This window comes from Bombina bombina, chromosome 4, assembly GCF_027579735.1.
Source record: "Bombina bombina isolate aBomBom1 chromosome 4, aBomBom1.pri, whole genome shotgun sequence".
In the NCBI taxonomy this organism is placed as follows: Eukaryota; Metazoa; Chordata; class Amphibia; order Anura; family Bombinatoridae; genus Bombina; species Bombina bombina.
This window is the reverse complement of record NC_069502.1, coordinates 162,980,239-163,004,535: the sequence shown is the minus strand read 5'-3', so window position 1 is coordinate 163,004,535 and position 24,297 is coordinate 162,980,239. Positions and strand designations below refer to the sequence as shown.

General features: G+C 36.1%; 1 protein-coding gene across 5 annotated transcripts in view; it reads left to right on the top strand.

Annotated features, from left to right (window-relative positions):
• Positions 1–24,297, top strand: part of LPIN1 (lipin 1) — a 477,940-nt gene that overhangs the window by 452,007 nt on the left and 1,636 nt on the right. For 4 of the 5 annotated variants that reach the window (XM_053709668.1, XM_053709669.1, XM_053709670.1 and 1 more), the window contains 7 exons: positions 748–889; positions 11,619–11,767; positions 12,026–12,112; positions 12,642–12,794; positions 14,134–14,248; positions 15,803–15,906; positions 22,533–24,297. The exon at positions 22,533–24,297 is cut by the window's right edge and continues 1,636 nt beyond it. In XM_053709668.1, coding sequence (XP_053565643.1) covers positions 748–889; positions 11,619–11,767; positions 12,026–12,112; positions 12,642–12,794; positions 14,134–14,248; positions 15,803–15,906; positions 22,533–22,692 — 910 coding nt within the window. In that variant the 3' untranslated portion in view covers positions 22,693–24,297. Of the gene's footprint in view, positions 1–747; positions 890–11,618; positions 11,768–12,025; positions 12,113–12,641; positions 12,795–14,133; positions 14,249–15,802; positions 15,911–22,532 lie in introns of those variants that run through there. The other variant, XM_053709673.1, reaches the window with a different exon arrangement.

Below are 24,297 nucleotides of genomic sequence, written 5' to 3'. Positions count from 1 at the left end.
TGGTGACATGAACACAATAGAATCCTATGTCAGATAGGTGAAAAGGACGAATGCCCAGAAGTTATGTGATAGGTTGAATTTATAGCACGTGATCGCTTACTTCGTAATTATTTTTAGCCCTGAAGGGTATTGTCAATACAAGGCTCTAGGATATTGTGAGGTGATATAGACAATAATCCAATGGCACGAGTAAATTGATAGGTGTGCTATAATTATGTTAGTGTTGTACACATATGCGCTCATAAATCTCGTTGCGAGTGCAATGCCTGCATATTTCTGATTTAAAAATATATATGTGATTAATGACTCTAAGAAATATATTTGTCACGTAAAGAAAATTACTGTAATGTCCTTTTTAAATGCATTTTGTTAAAGACAAGGAATGTCTGCAGAACAAGTGATATTAGAATGCTGTGCAATGCTGATGCTTTCCATTAATTATGGGAATACTATCAAACTGATTGTGACTTTTATTCATGTTAACAGATGATTCAAGCCTTGTAAGTTTATATCTATTGATTGCTCTCTCTGATTGTAAGTAACATGCTCAATGGATGGATTCTCTTATGAATGAAACATTATACTCATTGATAGTTGTACATTCATTTTTTTGGTGACTTCCCATGAGACAAGGCTTTTAGGAGACAATCAATTATTGCACTGAGTGATTCAGAGCAAATGTATTTTTCAAGCACGCAGCCAAATGCATGTTCCGGTTGATCACATAATCCTCTTGTGTTGTTCCAGGATAAAGGATGAGTCGTCTTCCAGTGATGAGGACCCTAGGGCAGCCAAACAGAACTTAGGTTCCCTGCAGTCAAATCAAATCCCCCTCTCATCATCTGGAGTTACGTACAAAAAGACTTTGAGACTGACCTCTGACCAGCTCGTAAGTTACATTATGTTTCCCGCTATCATTAACAATTTAACAATTTAACAATTAACAATTTATAGAACAAAGATTACATGAATCATGTTTTGTATTTTGCACTATATGGGTGGGCGATTTGTCCTTGCATGTAGATTGTTATCATTTCACATTTCTTTCATAGCTATTCTTGCCTAGCAGCCATCTATTTGTGTGTCCTTGAAAGGGTTATTTTGGTGAGGTATAAATGAGTGCAAGTCTGTTCTCCATAATGGGCTGCATTTATCAAAGGCAGGGTGGACGAGGTAGCGGTCTTGAACCTTGTCCTCACAGTGAGAGGTCATCAGTACGCTGACCTCAGTTACCATCACACAATTTGCTGATTGTACAATGCCGCACCCTGCTGGCACGCAGCCAATCGCGTGCAAGAGGGGGCTGTCAATTTTCTCGATCCGCTTGGATCCAGAGGATTGCAATCTGCCACCTAAAGTGTCGCAGATAATTTAAGTAACAGCTCCTGAGCGAGACTGAAACACTGGGGCTCTTAAGCATCTATCGAGGCTTGGTAAATGGAGCCCAATGTCTTACACAACTCAGGTACAGTATGTACGCACAGTCTTAATGAATTAAATGCATCATATAAGGACCTGGAAGAAAAATCTAACTTTTATGGTTCAGATAGAGCTGGCAGTTTTAAGAGACTCGTCAATTGACTTCTATAATGTACATATCCTACACTACTGGGTGCTAGCTGATTGGTTGCTACACAGCTATGCTTCTTGTCATTGCCTCACCAGTGATGTTTACAGCTATCTCCCAGTAGTGCATTGCTGCTCTAGAGCTGACTTTGAGTATGTGTTTAATCGCTTTGCTGATTAAACACATAGTTACTGTATATGCAAGCAATAGTGTAATGATAAAAATATTATTTTTCTTTTCCCCCTTTTATGTACATTTGAATGTATAACAGTAGGGACTAACCTATATTTTATTTATTTTCTCTTTGTAAAATATAGCTGAATTCTGATTGGAATTGTGTGCAGTTAAACAGATTTTATATGGCAGTTTGTATTTTTGTACCTTATCTTGCATAAGCAGAGCAGTGATTCATCTGGTCTGATGAGATTCAGACTTACACAATATTGTCAGAGCTGAGAGGAAATAAAATGATATGTTTCTATAAACTGAGAATATTGCACTCAATTTCCTATTTTAGGTCTGATTGAAAACTATTTAAATAAATACATAGTTGCAGACACAATTTTATGCAGTATATTGGCTTTAGAATCCTTGCAAAATTATGAGTTTATTGCACTAACTGGTTATTTGAAATGCAACAGGGGTATAATCCAGTCCAATTATACATTTATTAATAAACTTGTAATACATTGTCAGGTAATCTTATGCACATTTATATTCTATTGTCATTATAAAAGCAAAATAAATGTAATTGTAATAAAAAGCCTGGTACATTAATATCCTCATACATTGTTATTATTCCAGATGGAACTGATTTTGTAATGCCCGTTAGACATGTGTGTTTTCAACGGTTCTAATAAATAGTTTGTCCAGTGAGTTTGGTGTCTGATAAAATGATGTTCGGAAATGTAGGACTGCATCAACAAACTGAAAATATGTGTAAAAAGTATAAACATTTTTTAAATTGTAAAGGAACATTCTAGAATAAAAATTAAATGTTTTGTTTTGTTAGAGCATTTTAATTTTCAACACATTTCTTTATTTTACTATGTGTTTATGGCCTGCAAAGGGTTTAAATGTTAGTGATGTGATTCTTTGGCACTCCACATGAGGATACAGCTGGTTAGCCCGTCAGGGGGAGGCATACACGTGTATCCTCCAGTCACTGACTATTTCTTTATCTGGACCAGAATCAGGGTTCAATGTTGAGTACACGGTTAACCCTCTTGAAGGAGTTAACTATATATCAAAAAAATGGGAATATGTTTAAAAAGAGAAAGCTGTAATGCAATATGGCATTTCATTTTTACACCAGGGGCGCGATCCGATATAGATCGCAGTTTGCGGCGCAAGCGAGGGAACCCGCGTCGCCCGCAGTTTCAGCTCGCAACTCGAGCCATCCAATATGCGGCGCCGTCACTTGCTAAAGTGGCGCAAGTCTCACAAACCAGCGATGTCCAGAAATCTGCGTAAGTACAGATTTTTGGAGTCGCCAGTGACTTGCGCCACGTTAGAAACTGCCGGCGCCTATAAAACCTGACTAAAGTCTAAATCACCCGCACTGTCTAACACGCCTCTAAAACATAGCCCGACACGTCTAACCCTCTATCCGCTATCCCCCCTCACTAGCCTAACAATAAAAAAAGTTATTAACCCCTAAACCGCCGCTCCCGTACCCCGCCGTAACCTAATAAAGTTATTAACCCCTAAACCGCCGCTCCCGTACCCCGCCGCCAGCTATATTAAATCTATAACCCCCTAAAGTGAGCCCCTAACACCGCCGCCATCTCTATTAAAATTATTAAGCCCTAATCTAATCCCCTATACCGCCGCCAGCTATATTAATATTATTAACCCCTAATGTAAGACCCTTACACCGCCGCCATCTCTATTAAAATGATTAACCCCTAATTTAGTCTACCTACCCCACCGCCAGCTATGTTATCTATATTAACCCTAAGTATATTATAGTTAATATAGGTATTACATTATATATATTAACTATATTAACCCTAATTATATTAGGGTTAATATAGTTAATATAGTTACTATAGTATTTATATTAACTATATTAACTCTATCTAACCCTAACACCCCTAACTAAATTCTTATTAAATAAATCTAATTCATATTATAAACTAAAATATTCCTATTTAAATCTAAATACTTACCTATAAAATAAACTCTAAGATAGCTACAATGTAATTAATAATTACATTGTAGCTATGTTAGGGTTTATACTTATTTTACAGGTAAATTGTTAATTATTTTAACTAGGTATAATAGCTATTAAATAGTTATTAACTATTTAATAGCTACCTAGTTAAAATAATTACCCAATTACCTGTAAAATATACTATATTAACTATAATATACTTAGGGTTAATATAGATAACATAGCTGGCGGCGGGGTAGGTAGATTAAATTAGGGGTTAATCATTTTAATAGAGATGGCGGCGGTGTAAGGGGCTTACATTAGGGGTTAATAATATTAATATAGCTGGCGGCGGTATAGGGGGATTAGATTAGGGGTTAATAATTTTTATATAGGTGGCGGCGGTGTAAGGGGTCAGATTAGGGGATAGATAAGGTAGATGACATCGGTGTAAGGGGTTCACATTAGGGGATAGATAAGGTAGATGGCGGCGGTTTTAGGGGCTCACAGTAGGGGGTTAGTTTATGTAGATGGCGGCGGGGTCCGGGAGCGGCGGTTTAGGGGTTAATAACTTTATTAGGGATTTCGGGGGGGGGGGGGGGGGATCGCGGTTGACAGGTAGATAGACATTGCGCATGCGTTAGGTGTTAGGTTTTATTTAGCAGATCGCGGGTGACAGGTAGATAGACATTGCGCATGCGTTAGGTGTTAGGTTTATTTTCTAGCTAGTTTAGGTAGTTACGGGGCTCCAATAGTCAGCGTAAGGCTTCTTACGGCTGCTTTTTGTGGCGAGGTGAAAATGGAGTAAGTTTTCTCCATTTTCGCCACGTAAGTCCTTACGCTGCATATTGGATACCAAACTGCGCTGGTTTGGTATACCTGCCTATAGCCAAAAAAACTACGGGCGACGGCAGAAATATACGGGCGTAACTTCTAGGTTACGCCGTATATAGGATACCAAACCAGCGCAAATATTGGCGTCGCCGGCTTTTGCGGGCGATGATTTTTATCGGATCGACCCCTTGAATGCCCATTTAATTAAAAAATAATTTTTATGTGAGAAAAATACTACACATTTAGGGATTGATTTACTTAGAAACTTTTATTCTTTTACCTGCACAGCATCACTTCTTCCCCTGTCAAACATTAGTGATAGAGAGAGAGCGTGATTTTTAACCCAGTGTAGAGTCACATGACAGTAGCAAGTGATGCAAGTACAACACATATACCTACTTAAAGGGACAGTTTACTCACAAATTTTCTCCCCTTTAATTTGTTCCCAATAATCCACTTTACCTGCTGGAGTGTATTAAATTGTTTACAAGTATTTCCATTACCCTTATATTGGCATTTAAAATAGTTTATTTAGCCTGTGTTATCCCCACCCATCCTGAAAGTTTTTGTTCTCAAGGCCAAGCTGTGTTAACACAGCCAGTAGAAGAAATTACACTCCCTGTGGGTTATACAAGAGATAAGGTAATAAAATGTTAATTTTCTATTGCTCTCTCCAAGTATTGGCGATTTGTTTGTGGACAGATATAAGATAAAGAAGCAGGTATATGTACACAATGTGATAAAGTAATGAGCTCTGATTATACCTACAAGCCCAACCCATTTTATTAGGTTGTGGCTTCAGAAAACTAAATCAGCTAATTCATATACACAAATAAGCCTTAAAAAGCAAATCTCATACATTTTATACTCTGCAGCTGGTAAACAAAGTAATTGGTAAACAAAGTAATTGGAAACACATTAAGGGAAAACTATTTTATAGTATACTGTCCCTTTAAAGAGTTAGGCTGTTACTGCATTAAAGGGATATAAAACAGTCTGTTTCTTTGTTGTAATAAGAAAGCACTATGCAGTGGGTTATACTTTATAGAAATAATTGCAATATTTATTATTCATTATTTTAAAATGATTTTATCTATTTATTTTTTTTAAGCTTAATTTGTGAAGGGTCCATTACTTCCTTTCACTGCCCTTAAGGAGTTGTGGACTCTTCAGGAAGGTAAAGGAGCAGCTTTTCCTTTTCACTGTTGCTAGGAGACCCCTATAATAGCTGCAGTCAGTTTCTTATCCATGCTCAGTAGAAGACTTTTGCTGCAAAAATCATGTGATAGTAGAACGTAACTTCTGGAATGGTAGCTCTCTTATCTAGCCACAGATAGTAGTTACACTGAGAGTTGCTAAGTACTCATTTAGCAAGAAAACAAGTACATTGTTTGCTGTTTTTTTAACACACATCTATTTCTTCTTATGTTTAATTTAACATATTTTTTTACTAAATGAGCACTATTTCATATCCCTTTTAATGTCATGAATTAGTCATTAGTTAAAGGGACAGTAACACCATGAGGTTTTTATATAAAATGTTAAGTTATGCATAATGAAACAAAGCAATATAGTTTCATTATTTATTTTGCCCCCTTTTCATGTAATCTAATTTGAGGATTTTTTATTTCTCAGAACTTGAAATGCACCCAGCTGACTTCTCAAGGCTAACCATGCAATGGGGTCGATTTATCTGCTTTCCTAACCTTTTTCAATCTCCCCGGTCTCGTCCGACTGCGGAGATTGACAGCTCCTGCCCGCGCGTGATTGACTGTGCGCTGGCAGGGGACGGGATTGCATGCAAGCGCAAAATAGCGCTCGTGTACAATGCTTAATTCCGTCAGTGGAATTCATCCCGCCAGATGCAAGCTGCGGCGGACAGGGGCACGTATGTGTGTCCTTGTCCGCCGTAGCTTTATAAATCGACCCGTATATATCTTTCCCTAATTGGCTGTAACTAATAAGAACTACACAACAATGCATTTTATACTAACTTTATGACTATAGCTAGCCGTGTCTGCAGACTCAAGCCTGGATTGGCTACTCCGAATTAGAAATATGGTAGGTGGAGTTTAGCTTTTGAAAAATAAATGCAGCAAACAAGATATTTGTTTTTAAAACTTATAGACTTGGCGCTAATTACAATTGCAATATAACAGAAAGATCTGTTTTTTTGACACTCAGATTAGGTAAAGATGTGAACATCTACAAGAACCGGGTTCTCACTGTGGTTTTTCAGAGCACACTCCTACATAGAAAGCCGAATCAGAATTCGAATGAATTCATTATTGATGATTGCTGGCAGATGTGTTTAAAAGAAGATTGTTTGTTTTATTTAGGCAATATCAACCCATGACACGTGTGCAATTAATAATTTCATATATAAACTTCTAAAAACATATTTTGAATTTAAAATTAATTAATTTTAATGATCACATTTCAGTGGTGTATAAGTTTCAGGTTGAAATGTATATTTTGAGATATATTATTTAATTTTTTTCAGTCAACCAGGAAATGATTGTGGTTATTAAAACACATTAACTGAGCAGGCACAAAAACTTTAACAGCCGTGAGAACAGACAAAAATTTTCAGTTTCAAACATTATTTTATAAGGTCAAAGATGTTAATATAGAAAAGTTTATAAATTGTGTAAAAAAACTGATTAATAAGTGTTTTCTGGTGGACTTGAAATGATTTCTGAGCTCTGACTCGTCCGGCATATTACAGTATTGTTATGGTTTGGGAACTTTACCCAGCTCACCTTCCTGCAGCTTCCTCTTCATGGCAAAAGTCCTATTTACCAAAACATAATCAGGGACTGCCCTATTCTGCCCACAGACAGCTGAACCCCTCCCTTGGCATTCCCACCCCACCGTAACCTTGAGATTGTTCATGCTTTTCTGCAATTTTTGTTCTTAAATCCTGTTTTATTTATTTTTTGGCTGAGTTTTTGTTTTAGATTAGGACCCCACCCACAGTACACACATGACCGATCCCTAGGACTCCACCCACAAAATACCAGCAGCTACACCCCTCCCTCACCTCCCACTCCTGGAAGGCCTCCAGCAAATGTCGGGATATATGTGCTTTCTATGCATTAATAGAGTTTGTACAGTTTTCTAAAAGGCTGAACTTGTGTTGAATTTGAAAACCCCACAATTAAACAGCTGCAAAGCTCTTTGCATAGCTAATTGGTTGGAATAGACCCCTTTGGTTTCTTTCACATTATTAGTCTGTTATAGTTACCAAGTAGATGTAATAAACTAATTACTGCCACGTTTATCCCTAAATAATGTTAAAGAAAATGATAATTTGTTTTGTTCAGAAATATCTCATTGTTTACTGGCAGCACATATTGGTTCTAACTCTTTTCGTTTGTATTGTCACTGTATTTGAAAGTAAAAAAAAATAAAAAATCTTCTTTTTAAAGTGGTCAATTTGGATGAATTAGTGTCCGGTTTTTAATAAACCTATTAAAAACAAGGGGCACTTTAATTCATCAAAATTGACATTTCACTTCTTTTCTTCAAAAACTTACCTTTTAATCCTGTCAGCTGCTGCAGCGCTTCCACCGCCCGTCGCAAGCCCTCTTCGTAGGTCCAAAATGACGAATCCGGCTTCCTCCAATCACGGCGTGGCATCAGGCCATGATCCGTGATTGGAGGAAGCCGGATTCGTCATTTCTGAAGTAAGAAGAGGCTTCTGACGGCCGGGCTGGAGCGGCATTCAGGATTAAATGGTAAGTTTTTGAAGAAAAGGAGTGTAATATCAATTTTGATGAATTAAAGTGCCCTTGTTTTTAATAGGTTTATTAAAAAACGGGAACTAATTCATCCAAATTGACCATCACTTTAAGCAAAACCATATCTATTGTTTTGTGTTGTATGTATATGCCAAAAACGTAGAAGGCTGAAGATAATTTCTTCATGACATATCTACTGCATCCTCATCCTCTTCCTTCATATTGTGCCTTGTAAATACACTAACTGTTGCAGCGCATGCTTATTAACCCCATGCACAGCTTACCCATACTCTACCCCTCTCTGGTATAGTCATCCAAGTCTTGTTCCTTTTTTTTTATAACAAAGCACCCTCATTCCAGCCCCTTCTAATTTTTTCTTTGCTTAATCTTTAAAAGGACATTTCAAAATGTTTTGCAAACTATTCACTTTGTATGCAGACATTTTGCAATGTAGATTTGAATTGCTGATATATACCATTCATATATAACAATTACATTATATATCCTCTCAACATTTTTAAAATTCTACAAATTGAGTAGTGTCTGTATAGGCCTGAAATTGATTAACAAAGGTAAAGGCAAACAGAAATACTTTTTTTTTCCAGGAACAAACAGCTCAGTGGCTCATTCTATGGCCAGTTACCACCTGGGAATAGCTTCTTTTAGTCTAGTTGTGCTTTTCACATAGGAGAAGGTTCCTGGAGTATATCAGTCTGATCCTATCTAACAAGGTCAGTCCAGCCCCGAAATACCAGGCAATTATTCTCTGAACAAGGGAAATGGCAACCCCAGATGATCGTTTCAGCCTCCTTTGGCCCTCGTCAGTGAGGTGCAGCCATATCCCTCTAAGCACATTGGGCAAGGAGCCCATGTCTGGTTTCCCCATCACCCTTAGTGTCTAATATTTAAAACCATGGCCTCAGGCAAGATATTCTCGTTGGTACAGCGATAACCTTAAAAAAAATTACACAAATTTTATCTTGAGAACTGTTTTTGTGGCTATGTAGTACTCTTTATGTAAATCAGAGACTCCTACATTACAATATAAAGTCTAAAAAAAATCCCAAAGATTTTGTGTGATTTTTCTCCATGCCTTAGGGAGACTTAGTTAAAGGGACAGTAGTAAAGGGACAGTAAACACCTTGTAATTACAAGACAGTTCTGTTGTGTTTCTACAGAATAACATGTTAGCCCAGTTTTAACGTTTTTAAAAAACATTTATATCCTTTTTACTGCAAGTCCGCAAGGTGCATTTCAAGTTCTGAGAATTAAAAATAGCTTAATTTTCAGAGCTAAATTACATGAAAAGGGGAAAAAATAAATAGTGAAAATATATAGCAAACTTGTTTCATTATTCAAAATTAAACATTTTACATAACAATCTCAAGGTGTTTACTGTCCCATTAAAATATATAGGTGAGCATAGCATATCGGCAGCCCATCTTCACACCTAGGGCTAAAGGTATAAATAGCTCATTACTCCAGGAATCACACTACTTTAAGAAATACAAGAAAACAGAACAAACCCAATGCATCAGCAAATATAATTACAGCTTGTTAGCATTTAAAAAAACGGAACAAAAAAATTAGTTGTGAAATAATAATCTCACCAAAAGAAGATGTAAACGAGCGTTTAACATAAAACAAAGCTCAGCATAGCCTGAAGCTATAATTGTGGCGTCATTACTAATTGTTAGCACAACATTTAACCATATGACTCTCTTGCTATTTTTTTTCAAGGAGGTGTTTTGCAGTCCTTTGTTTTATGTTCTAATTTCTTCATACAATTAATTCAGTTGCTACAAGAGATGACAGCAAAATCCTGCAGAAATTGTGTCACTGTTTGAGTTTGGTATAACTGTTTATTAAATGGACATTATACTCAAAATGTAATTCTCCACAAAATATTTAATTAAAGGGACACGATAACCAAATGTTAAAGCACAAGAAATTGATGTAGCATAGCTGTAAAAAGCTGACTACAAAATATCACCTGAACATCTCTATGTAAAAAGGAAGACATTTACCTCAAATTTCCCAAGTATCACGTGCCACTGTAAAGTGATTTAAAACAGCCAGTCAGAGTACTTGTCTCGGGACTTTTTTGGAGGGATTGGGTTGGGAGGTGCCAGGTGGGAGGATAATCTCTACACTAAAGCTAAAATTAACCTTACAAGCTACCTGATTAACTCCTTCACTGCAAGGTATAATAGAAGTGTGGTGTGCAGCTACAATTTCAATATAAATGCCATGTATGTCTGCGATTCCTGAACAAAGTGGACCCCAAAGAAGCTTTATCAATCATTTGTGCAATGATTGCACAAGCGGTATGTAAATTTCAGCGGGAAACAAAAGTTTAAGAAAAAGTTAAACTTTTTTTATTTGATCGCATATGGCAGAGAAATGGTGGCATAAAATATACCAAAATGGGCCTAGATCTATACCTTGGGCTGTCGATTAAAAAAAAAAAAAAAAAAAAAAAAGTAATTTTGACAGGTAAATAAAAAAAAAAAAATAAAAAATAAGGCTCTATTTCTGTTTAAATTAAGTGATAACAAAAATGCTAAAAGTTCTTTTTTGAAATTCCCGGTAGTGAAGGGGTTAATATACCAGTGTTGGTTCTGGAAAACTGGAATGAGTAATAAAGGGATTATCATAAACATTTTCAAGTAGACTTCCACTATATACAAAATTATATTTTCAAGTATAATTATCAAAACTGGACAAATCATTATACATAAAGCAATTTAATTTTTCTGCTATTATCTTATCTTCCAATGGCTATTAATAAACACACACACACACATATATATATATATATATATATATATATATATATATATATATATATATATATATATATATATATATATATATATATATATATAGTATATATATTCATACATACATACATACATGCACTTAGAGATAGAGTTTTTAGTTACAATTAGTAAGTAGTCTTGCACTATAATTAGCAAAAAGCTTTTCATTATTTATCATTACATAAATTTCATCTCATATTGTTATCTTTCATTATGACAACTGTTATTTCTTTTCATATACTTACAACATCAGTGAACTAAAACAAAATAAGTTTATTTTCTCCCTGCAAGTTATTTTATATTTCTTTATTGTTATGGTTTCCTGAACATTTGTGTGTCTAATATTTGTTTTAATAAAATTTAGCACCATTGAAAAATATTATATCATGCTAATAAATACCTTTTACACTATCATTTTCAAGGCAGATCTTTTGCAATGCAGTGATTCAATTTTGATGTAAATGTTATATTAATTCTACTTTTTTTTTTTATTCTAGAAAAGTCTAAAATTGAAAAATGGACCCAATGATGTTGTGTTTAGTGTCACAACTCAATACCAGGGCACCTGCCGATGTGAAGGAACGATCTACCTGTGGAACTGGGATGATAAGATCATTATTTCTGATATTGATGGAACCATTACAAGGTCATTATATATGTATTAACCAGAGGTTGTTACAATTGATTAAATATTTAAACCGACAAATACTTCTTCTAACTTCTTTTATGTGCAATTTATTTTTATTTAATTAGGAAATTAAATTGTAAACTACTGTTAAAACTCTGTGTCAAATAGAAACATACTGTTAGTCCACTATAGAAAATAATGTTTAATCTGCACTTAGTGTTGAATAGATAGTTGAATGTGTTGTTTTATTTAAAATTAGAATGTTGCTCCTTACAGATCTGATACCTTGGGTCATATTTTGCCAACGTTGGGAAAAGACTGGACTCACCAAGGAATTGCAAAACTCTATCACAAAGTTAGCCAGTAAGTATTGCGTATTTGCTCAGTTTAAAGTTCTGCTTTGTGTTTCATATAATTTAATTTATCCTTTCTCCTCTGAAAATACAAAACCCACTTCTTATGATAGATTAATCAGAAAATACTTACCCCACCTCAGTGTATAACCCTGGGAACTAAATAAACATCCATGATTTACCCATGAAGACCTGGCAGTTGTGATACACGTGTTGTTGACAGCCCGACAAATTAAGCGCAACATCACTATAATTTCTTACATGTGCTCTGCAGTTTTTCACTAGTGCTTGGCTATTATGTAAACAGAAAAATATTACTGTATATACCGTCAAAGCCTAATTTATTACTATCCCATTGCAATTTCTTATTAGTCCGTTTCTAATGGAAATTTCCATCCCTGCATATGTATGTCTGAATGTATATATATCTAGATTACATGTTTGTGTATGGTATTGTATTGTATGTTGCATTAATGTATGTATACAGTTTGGCACCTGGTAAATTGCAATATTTAGTGATTTACTTCTCCACTTATCAGGAATGGGTATAAAATTCTGTACTGCTCTGCACGAGCTATTGGCATGGCAGACATGACCAGAGGATATCTTCATTGGGTTAATGAACGTGGGACGGTTCTACCTCAAGGACCTGTTCTCCTCAGCCCTAGCAGTTTGTTCTCAGCATTGCACAGGTATGTTACTATATTGTGAACAATAAAGGGGCAGTCAAATCGCTAAATAAAACATAATAACATATATTGGTGACATTGTAAGCAAATATAAAGGATATATCACTTGATAGTTATAAATAAGTCCAGTAGCATTTGATAGAATAATCTCCTATATGGGATGGGTGAGGAGAAAGAGAGGAAAAATGTTGTGCAAAAAAAAAAAAAAAAAAAGAGCCTATAGCACTCCCGTTGTATGATTAAAGGCTCATACACTGCCCTGCAAGCGAGTATCTAGTCTGTAAATGAATCCCACATAGGAAATTGGTGTAATATCTAATTTTATTATGTTATGATATTGCAACGTAGTATTGAAACAAGGGAACCTAATTAATTTGCAGGATGTTAAAAGAGCAAATTTACAGTGGGATCCCATCCAGATACAAGCTATATAAGTGCTTTTTACAAAATATCAGATATTAGGTATACCTAAGGCTTTAGATTACATACAGAAGAAAGACTAAAAGGGTACTGTAAATTTATAGCTAAATGGAGTATCACAGCTTGACGGATGTTTTAGAATAGAGCCATGCACAAGCCCACAAAGTAAACTACTAAAGAACCGACATTAATTGGAATGGGGGGTGCTATCCCTAATTTTAACCACTAAATCTATTTCTAACTCCACATGCTATTTCCATGATAGTCAAATTATCCCCACGACATTGTGTATTTTTTAATTAATTCAAACATTTATAATATTTGAAACTAGGTAATTAAAATATGTGATACACATTTTTGTCTTTCCCTATAGCTTCTATAGATTGTGGCTATAATTTATGTATTTTTTTCTGACGATATTTAGGCTAATTGCCTTACATTTTTATATAGACTCATTTTCTTATGTTGTGACAAAGCTAATTAACACACATTATACCATTTTGTATAAGGGACAGTAAAGTCAAAATTAAACCTTCATGATTCATATAGAGCTTACAGTTTTAATCAACTTTCTATTTTACTTCTAATATCTAATTTGCTTTGCTCTCTTGGTATCCTTCTGTTGAAAAACATACCGAGGTAGGCTCATGATCAGCAGTGCATTATTCAGAGCTAGCTGCTGATTGGTGGCTGCACATATATGCCTCTTGTCATTGGTCGACCCTATGTGTTCAGCTAGCTCCAGTAGTGCATTGCTCGTCCTTTAGCAAAGGATATAGCGGGAAAGAAGCTAATTTGATAATAGAAGTAAGTTGCAAAGTTGTTTAAACGTTTATGCTCCATTTGAATTATGAACAAAATTGTTTTTTAATAGTTTTATATTTTGCATTGGTTTAAGCATCACTTGTATATTTTTAAACAGGGAAGTTATTGAAAAGAAGCCTGAAAAATTCAAGATTGAGTGCCTGACTGACATAAAAAATTTGTTCTACCCCAATATGGAGCCCTTCTATGCAGCCTTTGGAAACAGACCTACTGTAAGGATACATAGAAATGTTCTTATGTATATAGAAATACACACATACCATTCAATACATGTGCTTGTGTCTGTATCAGTACATGCTGGTTTATTCATGATACACAAATATTCATTTTGAGATAAATATATAACATGCTGATATACTTTGGTTCATTTGTGATTACAGTATTGTACAAACGTCTCTGGTATCTTTAATATTACCACATTAGCCATATCTACTGCAGTACTGTTTATAAGGTGTGATAAATGAGAAGTGGCGATGTCGCTAAATAACTGCACATGCACAATAGTGATATAGTGTGCACTGTAAGTTGTGTTGTAGTGCACGCGTGCCAGTCATTGTAATGTTCCCCTATGCTACAAGCACATGCATCAGTAGTGTACAGTTTTTGAGATAACCTTTGTAAACTGAACGCTATCTACTTCAATATTAGAAAACAGAATTTAAAATCCAAACTTTGTACTGAGAGGGTGATCACATAAATGGAATGTGGGAGTTGGTAATTATAAAAGCATTAAAGGAACATGAAACCCCAAAAATGTATTTCATTAATCAGACAGTGCATACAGCTTAAAACTTAACAATTTACTTCTATTATATAATTCATTTCTTGCTTTGGTGAAAAGCATACCTAGGTAGGCTCTGGAGCTGGGAGCTATCTGCTGATTGGTGGCTGCACATATATACCTTGTATCATTGGCTTAATGTCTTCTGCTAGCTCTCAATAGTGCATTGCTGCTCCTTCAGTAAAGGATACCAAGAGAATTAAGTAAAATTAATAAGTAAATTGGACAGTTGTTGAAAATTGTATATTCTATTTGAATCAGTAAAGACAAATTTTGGATTTCATGTCCCTTTAAAGAAACATTGCAGTCAAACATTGTCAGTCATGTGGATGAAAACGTAGCAATTAAATAAGTTTAATATATTAACTGCCATCTTTGTGCACAACTTATACCGCTATATTAATGATTATTGATTGACAGAGACAACTCCTATAGCCCTACTGGCAGAGTGGTACAAGACCAGCCCAAATCTCACCAGAAATTGTTAATTTATTAAGCATTGAATTCTCCATTTTTCAAACAAATTAAAGTTATATATTTTTAAATGTTTTCTTTAGATAGAGCAGATTTAAAAATAAGTACAATATCCCTTTAAACAGCCACACATTTTAAAAGGAACTGAAACAGTAGTTAATTTACAGCGTACGGCTATTCTCAAGCTGTCCCTATCTGTTAAATTTATAGGTGCAACAAATAATTGATTATTTTGCAGAAAGGCATCTCTGGACCATCATGAAAATACATAACTATAAATTTATTGGGTTCTCAATATAAAATCAAAGCCCATGGACACAATTAAAGGATATTTATTGAGTAACGGAGGACGTTTTACTATACAATTCTGTATTATATTTTAATATGGAGGACTCACATTTTATTGTACCATAAATCTTTTTGCAAGTACTGAATTTTCAAGCATTGACATTATTATTTCTCTAGAGTAAATGACAATTCCATAACTGCTTTCTATTTTTGATTCACACAGGATGTTTATTCATATAAGCAAGTCGGAGTTTCCTTAAACAGAATATTTACTGTCAACCCCAAAGGAGAGCTTATTCAGGAACACGCAAAGACTAACATCTCCTCGTAAGTTGCGATTTTTTTATGGCAATAATGAGACAAAAAATGTAATTTATTAAAAATACACGTGCTAGTAATAAAAATCTGAATGGTAATGATCATCCTTTAATCTCATTGGGTCATTTTATTATAAATATTAGGAAATTGTATGCAAAATGATCTATTATTTATTTATTTTTAAATGGTAACTTATTTTATTTATATATTTAACAAAACCTAAATAAAATAACTGTATCCTGCATTTAGTACAGAGCACCAACAGCATATAAATGCTTCAGAAGCCTTTTGGCATAAAATGTGCATTTTCCACTGAGATGTTGGCCCAGAAAATGTGCAGACTGGTGTCACATAAACACTGTTGGCGATGTCTAGTAAATGGAGCCAGGTCACTGCTTGAGGATCCATTAATTCCTTGACGGCTGGAGAGAGCAACAACGTTTTATTAAGAAAGGTGGTCCATGCGTCTCTGGCGGTTACCAAGTTAATAGATGGTGTACTTTTGGCTGAACAATGTCATATACACTGAGAATAAGTCAGTCAAATGATTCTTCTTACTGAAAACATCCTAATCTCTATTATTTTTTAATTTGTAAAACAATTAGATTTCTTCCCCTTGGATTACTGTGTACTGCATTGGTAGAAAATCATTTCATATTGTAAGCAACAGCATCTATAATAAGATAAATTACATCATTTGTTGAACAGTTAATACAACCCTTAGAGTTACAGGCCTCTCCTGTAACATGAGTGTTAAATGTCTGTAAAACCTAAATGTAATCACAAGCGAGTACTACCACATGTCAAAGTTCCTGAATGGGACAACTAAGATCTCCATGTTTGATGTAAAAGCATACTGGGAGAGACCATATTACCAATTGTTACATTTTTTGTATATACAAATTGACAACCTTCTTGTATTGTAACTTTCAATGCAACATCACCATATAAAATCGGTAGATATTTGTGAACAATTTTGCATATCTGTGTATATTGGTTAGAATATTTGGTAATAAATCTTTAACATTATACTAGCTTAGGAAATGTGTAGCTGTACTTTGTGGTTTTGACAATGACTGTTTGGAACAGAAGCATTTTTCAATACTTTAGTATTAGCAAAAATACAACCACCTTTTCAGCAATAGCTTTTACCCTGCATAGGGCATACAGAGCATATGTTCATATGCCCGTGCATTCACATTCAAACACCACAAATTAAAAACAAATCTAAACATTGATTTAAAGGTTTAAAAAAAAAGTGTTTAAAAACGATAGTTTCATTGTTGACATGATTATATTATTACTATTCAGTGCATTTCCATTTTGAACAGAAGCACTTTTTTAGATACATTAATATTAGCAAAAATGCTTCTAGTAAATGCCCCACTGTTTCAGTGATCCTTTTTACTCGCCACAGGGCATACACAGCATATATCCATATGCCAGTGCACGCATTTTCAAACACCACGCTGCTCAGTTAGGTGGTGGTAATGTGTATTGCTTTATTGATAACTAAAATTACTGATATGATACACACCACAGAGGTTAACGCTTCCCAGACTAAACCAGCTTGGAAACCAATGCAAGGCTGGAACAAGGGTAAACAGGCCAAGAAGCCTGCTGCTGCTACCAAAACAGCATGAAGGGGTAGCCCCCGATCCGGGACCTGATCTAGTAGGGAGCAGACTCTCTCTCTTTACTCAGGCTTGGGCAAGAGATGTTCAGGATCCCTGGGCACTAGAAATAGTCTCTCAGGGTTATCTTCTAGAATTCAAGGAACTACCCCCAAAGGGAAGGTTCCACATGTCTCACTTATCTTCAAACCAAATAAAGAGACAGGCATTCTTACATTGTGTAGAAGACCTGTTAAAGATGGGAGTGATACACCCAGTTCCAACTGTGGAACAAGGTCAGGGGTTTTACTCAAATCTGTTTGTAGTTCCCAAAAAAGAGGGAACTTTCAGACCAATTCTGGATTTAAAAATTCTAAACAAATTTCTCAGAGTTCCATCGTTCAAAATGGAAACCATTCGAACAATTTTACCTACAATCCAGGAGGGTCAATTTATGACTACCGTGGATTTAAAGGATGCGTATCTACATATTCCTATCCACAAAGATCATCATCAGTTCCTAAGGTTCGCCTTTCTGGACAAACATTACCAGTTCGTGGCTCTCCCATTCGGGCTAGCCACTGCTCGGGTCCCTTCTAGCGGTTCTAAGACCGTGGGGTATTGCAGTGGCACCTTATCTGGACGACATTCTAATCCAAGCGTCGTCTCTTTCCAAAGCAAAGGCTCATACAGACATTGTTCTAGCCTTTCTCAGATCTCACGGGTGGAAGGTGAACGTAGAAAAGAGTTCCCTGTCTCCGTCGACAAGAGTTCCCTTTTTGGGAACAATAATAGATTCTTTAGAAATGAAGATCTTCCTGACAGAAGTCAGAAAGTCAAAGCTTCTAAACGCTTGTCAAGTTCTTCACTCTATTCTGCAGCCTTCCATAGCTCAGTGCATGGAAGTAGTAGGGTTGATGGTTGCAGCAATGGACATAGTTCCTTTTGCTCGAATTCATCTAAGACCATTACACCTGTGCATGCTCAAGCAGTGGAATGGGGACTATACAGACTTGTCTCCAATGATTCAAGTAGACCAGATGACCAGAGACTCACTCCGTTGGTGGTTGACCCAGGATCACCTGTCCCAGGGAATGAGTTTCCGCAGACCAGAGTGGGTCATTGTCACGACCGACGCCAGTCTATTAGGCTGGGGCGCGGTCTGGGATTCCCTGAAAGCTCACGGTCTATGGTCTCGGGAAGAGTCTCTTCTCCCGATAAACATCCTGGAATTGAGAGCGATATTCAATGCTCTCCGGGCTTGGCCTCAACTAGCGAAGGCCGGATTCATAAGATTCCAGTCAGACAACATGACGACTGTAGCTTACATCAACCATCAGGAGGGAAAAAGGAGTTCCTTGGCGATGAGAGAGGTGTCCAAAATCATCAAATGGGCGGAGGATCACTCCTGCCACCTATCTGCAATTCACATCCCAGGACTAAACAACTGGGAGGCGGATTATCTGAGTCGTCAGACTTTCCATCCGGGGGAGTGGGAACTTCACCCGGAGGTGTTTGCCCAGTTGACTCAATTATGGGGCATTCCAGACATGGATCTGATGGCGTCTCTTCAGAACTTCAAGGTTCCTTGCTACGGGTCCAGATCCAGGGATCCCAAGGCGACTCTAGTGGATGCATTAGTGGCGCCTTGGTCGTTCAACCTAGCTTATGCGTTTCCACCGTTCCCTCTCCTTCCCAGGCTTGTAGCCAGGATCAAACAGGAGAAGGCCTCTGTGATTCTGATAGCTCCTGTGTGGCCGTGCAGGACTTGGTATGCAGACCTGGTGAATATGTCATCGGCTCCACCATGGAAGCTACCTTTGAGACAGGATCTTCTAGTACAAGGTCCATTCGAACATCCAAATCTAGTTTCTCTGCAGCTGACTGCTTGGAAATTGAACGTTTGATTTTATCCAAGCGTGGGTTTTCAGATTCAGTGATAGATACTCTGGTCCAAGCCAGAAAACCTGTGACTAGAAAGATTTACCATAAAATATGGAAAAGATATTTCTGTTGGTGTGAATCCAAGGGATTCTCCTGGAGTAAGATTAAAATTCCTAGGATCCTCTCCTTTCTCCAAGAAGGTTTGGATAAGGGATTGTCAGCTAGTTCTCTAAAAGGACAGATTTCTGCTTTATCTGTCTTGTTACACAAACGACTGGCAGCTGTGCCAGATGTACAAGCTTTTGTACAGGCTTTGGTTAGAATCAAGCCTGTTTACAGACCCTTGACTCCTCCCTGGAGTCTAAATTTAGTTCTTTCAGTTCTTCAAGGGGTTCCGTTTGAACCCTTACATTCCATAGATATCAAGTTACTATCTTGGAAAGTTTTCTTTTTGGTTGCTATTTCTTCTGCTAGAAGAGTTTCTGAATTATCTGCTTTGCAGTGTGACCCACCCTATCTGGTGTTCCATTCAGATAAGGTTGTTTTGCGTACCAAGCCTGGTTTTCTTCCAAAAGTGGTTTCCAACAAGAACATTAACCAGGAAATAGTTGTTCCTTCTTTGTGTCCGAATCCAGTTTCAAAGAAGGAACGTTTGTTACACAATTTAGATGTAGTCCGTGCTTTAAAGTTCTATTTAGAAGCAACAAAGGATTTCAGACAAACTTCTTCTTTGTTTGTCGTTTATTCTGGTAAGAGGAGAGGACAAAAAGCTACTGCTACCTCTCTTTCTTTCTGGCTGAAAAGCATTATTCAATTGGCTTATGAGACTGCCGGACGGCAGCCTCCTGAACGAATCACAGCTCACTCTACTAGGGCTGTGGCTTCCACATGGGCCTTCAAGAATGAGGCTTCTGTTGATCAGATATGTAAGGCAGCGACTTGGTCTTCTCTGCACACTTTTGCCAAATTTTACAAATTTGATACTTTTGCTTCTTCAGAGGCTATTTTTGGGAGAAAGGTTTTGCAAGCCGTGGTGCCTTCTGTTTAGGTAACCTGATTTGCTCCCTCCCTTCATCCGTGTCCTAAAGCTTTGGTATTGGTTCCCACAAGTAAGGATGACGCCGTGGACCGGACACACCAATGTTGGAGAAAACAGAATTTATGCTTACCTGATAAATTACTTTCTCCAACGGTGTGTCCGGTCCACGGCCCGCCCTGTTTTTTTTTAATCAGGTTTGAAAAATCTCTTTCTCTATACACTACAGTCACCACGGCACCCTATAGTTTCTCCTTTTTTTCTCCTAACCGTCGGTCGAATGACGGGGGGGCGGAGCCTGGGAGGGACTATATGGACAGCTTTTGCTGTGCTCTTTGCCATTTCCTGTTGGGGAAGAGAATATTCCCACAAGTAAGGATGACGCCGTGGACCGGACACACCGTTGGAGAAAGTAATTTATCAGGTAAGCATAAATTCTGTTTTTGACTTAAAATGTTGGTTTAAGAACAACTATATTCATGGAACTTTGTGTACCTGTTTATTCTGAATATCTTGGTGTTGTAAGTGCATTACCTGAATCTTACATTTAAATCATATGATTATCTATATAATTGTCTACCATTTTCTGTTATATATGTGAGAACAGTAAATATGTTATCCTTTTTCAAATATATATATATATATATATATGGGAGTCAAAGGGTAAACAGCGCTTATGGAGATTCTTAAAAACTGAATAATATTAAAATCTCGGCAGTGTTGGTGGGTAAAGAAAACAAAAAAAAAAAAAAAAAAAAAAAAAAGGGAAGAGAAGTATATGAATATACGTATATATATTAGAGTCTTTGATAGGATATTGGAATCCTAGTGTAATGAAGGCGTAATAGATACCCTTACCAAAAGTTACCTCAATCCTATGAGGTAAGTTTGCCGCATTGGAGGATGTATCTAGTGGTTGAATGAATCCTGGATGTTCTGGTCTGTATAAAATCGCTGCCTCTTGGAGTAGAATGGGATGTGGGTCCCCTTTGTGCTGGTTTCTTTAGGAAACTTCCTGTATTTATTGCCTCTTGGAGCTTGGTTTTCTTGTCTTGGTATGAAACTCTTTCACCTCAATCTCATGAGGTAAGTGCCGCGTAGTGATAAGATAAGTCTCCTTCCCGGTGTCAGAGGATGTCAGAGCAGGTGACGTGGTTACAGGGTACTTATTTCTTTTTTCTTTTCTTATTTTTTCTTCATTTTCCTTAGAGTTGTGTCAGCAGATACAAAAAAATTTCCCTTTTCCGACTCCGAGTCGTTTCAGACGTAAGGAAGGAATAGGATATCCTATTCCTTCCTTACGTCTGAAACGACTCGGAGTCGGAAAAGGGAAATTTTTCTTTACCCACCAACACTGCCGAGATTTTAATATTATTCAGTTTTTAAGAATCTCCATAAGCGCTGTTTACCCTTTGACTCCTATTTTTCCTATATTGTATAGACTTAGTCTATCATACAATATTTGTACCTTCATAGCTGCTCTATGAGATTTTCATACCTCTGACTAGCGCATTTACTTGAGTAACGCCTGTTTCCACTCACTGACACTGAATGGTAACATTCTACTTAATTCTATATATATATATATATATATATATATATATATATATATATATATATATATGCGTATATATATATATATATATATATATATATATATATATATATATACTGTATATATTTATATAAAAAGAAGTACATTAAAATTAAATTGTCAGGATATGTAGATACTGCCGTATTCATTCTCAAATAATTGTATTCATCACAGAAATGTCCATTAAAAATGTCATGCAATTTAAAAAAGACATCTGTTAGATCAAATTTAAAATTCCCTTTGTACAACATGCGCCCTATTGAAGATATTAACCATGTTGGCAACAGAGCTGTTTGTTAATGGAGCTGTAATAGCTAGAGGGGTTAAATAAACCTTGCAGCTCTCTCTAAATATATTTCTACTCTTGTAACCTGGAGGTGCTGAAGACTTTATTGTGTTTTTTCATTTCACCTATATATAGTGACAACAATTTTCTTGTCAATGTTAAAGTTATTTTGAATTTGAAAATTGCTCTCAGGAATTGACTGTGTGTATTTTATTATTTCAGCTATGTAAGACTCTGCGAGGTGGTGGATCACGTGTTCCCATTGCTGAAGAGAAGCCATTCTTCTGATTTCCCCTGCTCTGATACATATAGTCAGTTCACATACTGGAGGGAGCCTTTGCCACCTTTTGAAAATAATGACATTCATCCTGCAGCATCGTGAAAAAAAATATGTGAATTTACCTTTAACATTTCAAACACCATCAACTATTAAGCTTTACACTTGAAGAATTGTTAAAAGTACTCACAGAATTTGCAACACTGTGAGGGTTATAAGGAAACGTGTTGGTAATGAGTGACATTGAGAAGTTGTGCTTTCTGCCTAACCATTTGTTGCCATTAACTACACAACTTACTATGAATTCTTTTTTTATATTTTAGGCATGAAAGGGTAAAAATTCTGACTTTAAATTTTTTTTAAAGCCTAAAAGGTCATGGTTCATTATGAAATTGATTCAAATGTATTTCTCTGGGGTGTGTTCCAATGTGTTAGAATCACTTTTCACACATGTTTACCAAATGCAATTAGTTTTTTTTTTTCTTTCAATTCATAGGGGTCAATTTATCAAGCTCCGTACTGAGCTTGATGCCCTGTGTTTCCGGCGAGCCTGACCACTGCTCCATAATTTGTCCGCCTGCTTTGAGGCGGCGGACAGAAATCAACCCGATCGAATTTTGGCCGTGAATCTGCAGGGGGCGGTGTTGCACCAGCAGTTCACAAGAACTGCTGGTGCAATGATAAATGCAGCATTAATCGATGTGCGGCGGACATGATACACTACATCGTATCATGTCCGTCCGCACTACAATAAATATACCCCTTAGACATCACAGTCAGAAAAAATAGCTTTTCTAATGTTTTTCAAATAATTTGTTCTTTAACAAATTCCATCAACAATGGTATTCCAATCCATCACAATATATATATATATATATATATATATATACATACATATATATATACTGTGTGTGTGTGTGTGTGTATATATATATTATTTTTATTTTTCTCACCATTTTTTTTAAAATCATTTTTCTGAAAAATCATTTTGCATATCATGTTTTAGCTATTTGGAATGTTACATTTTAACAAATGTATCATTTCCTAATTTCATTAAAACGTTAAAATGGCGAAGCAATCATATATTTTTTTAAAATATAAAACATTTACATATGGTTATCTGGAGTGCAAATTTGAAAGTTATAAAATGTTAAATTTTTCTGACACAAATTGCACATGTGAATTAAACTTGTCAGGAGACGCTAATAAACTACCATCAAACATGTTCATTAGCAAGAAGGAATCCTGCTTTGGATGACACTCTCCTTACCAATTGGCTGCTTATGAGTTGCTTTTGTATTTGTCTGTGGGAGAGACTGTTACCCATACATTTTTGTTTTTACCCGATCTAAGGGCAGAAAAAAAAGTGCCATAATTACTGCTGATGCATCTCAAGTAGACTTGTAAATTTAAATACAAGTAATTCAAACAGATTTGGAATACTGTTGGCAAGAATGGTGATTTCCTAACAGTTTGGTATCTAGGCCTCTGTTCTGTTAGCACAATGCATTATGGGTATGCATACTATTTATTTTGTCAGAGTTGTTTAATTATGCATATAGTATTGAAAAAATTATTTTTTCAAAAAAAGCAACTGACAACTTTTATACTGTTCTGTTCTATTTCTCAAGGAGTAGATTCTGATGCTTAGATGAGATTTGATTAAGCAGAGTATTTACTGTGGTTCTTAATAGTCGCACGTGCACCCCT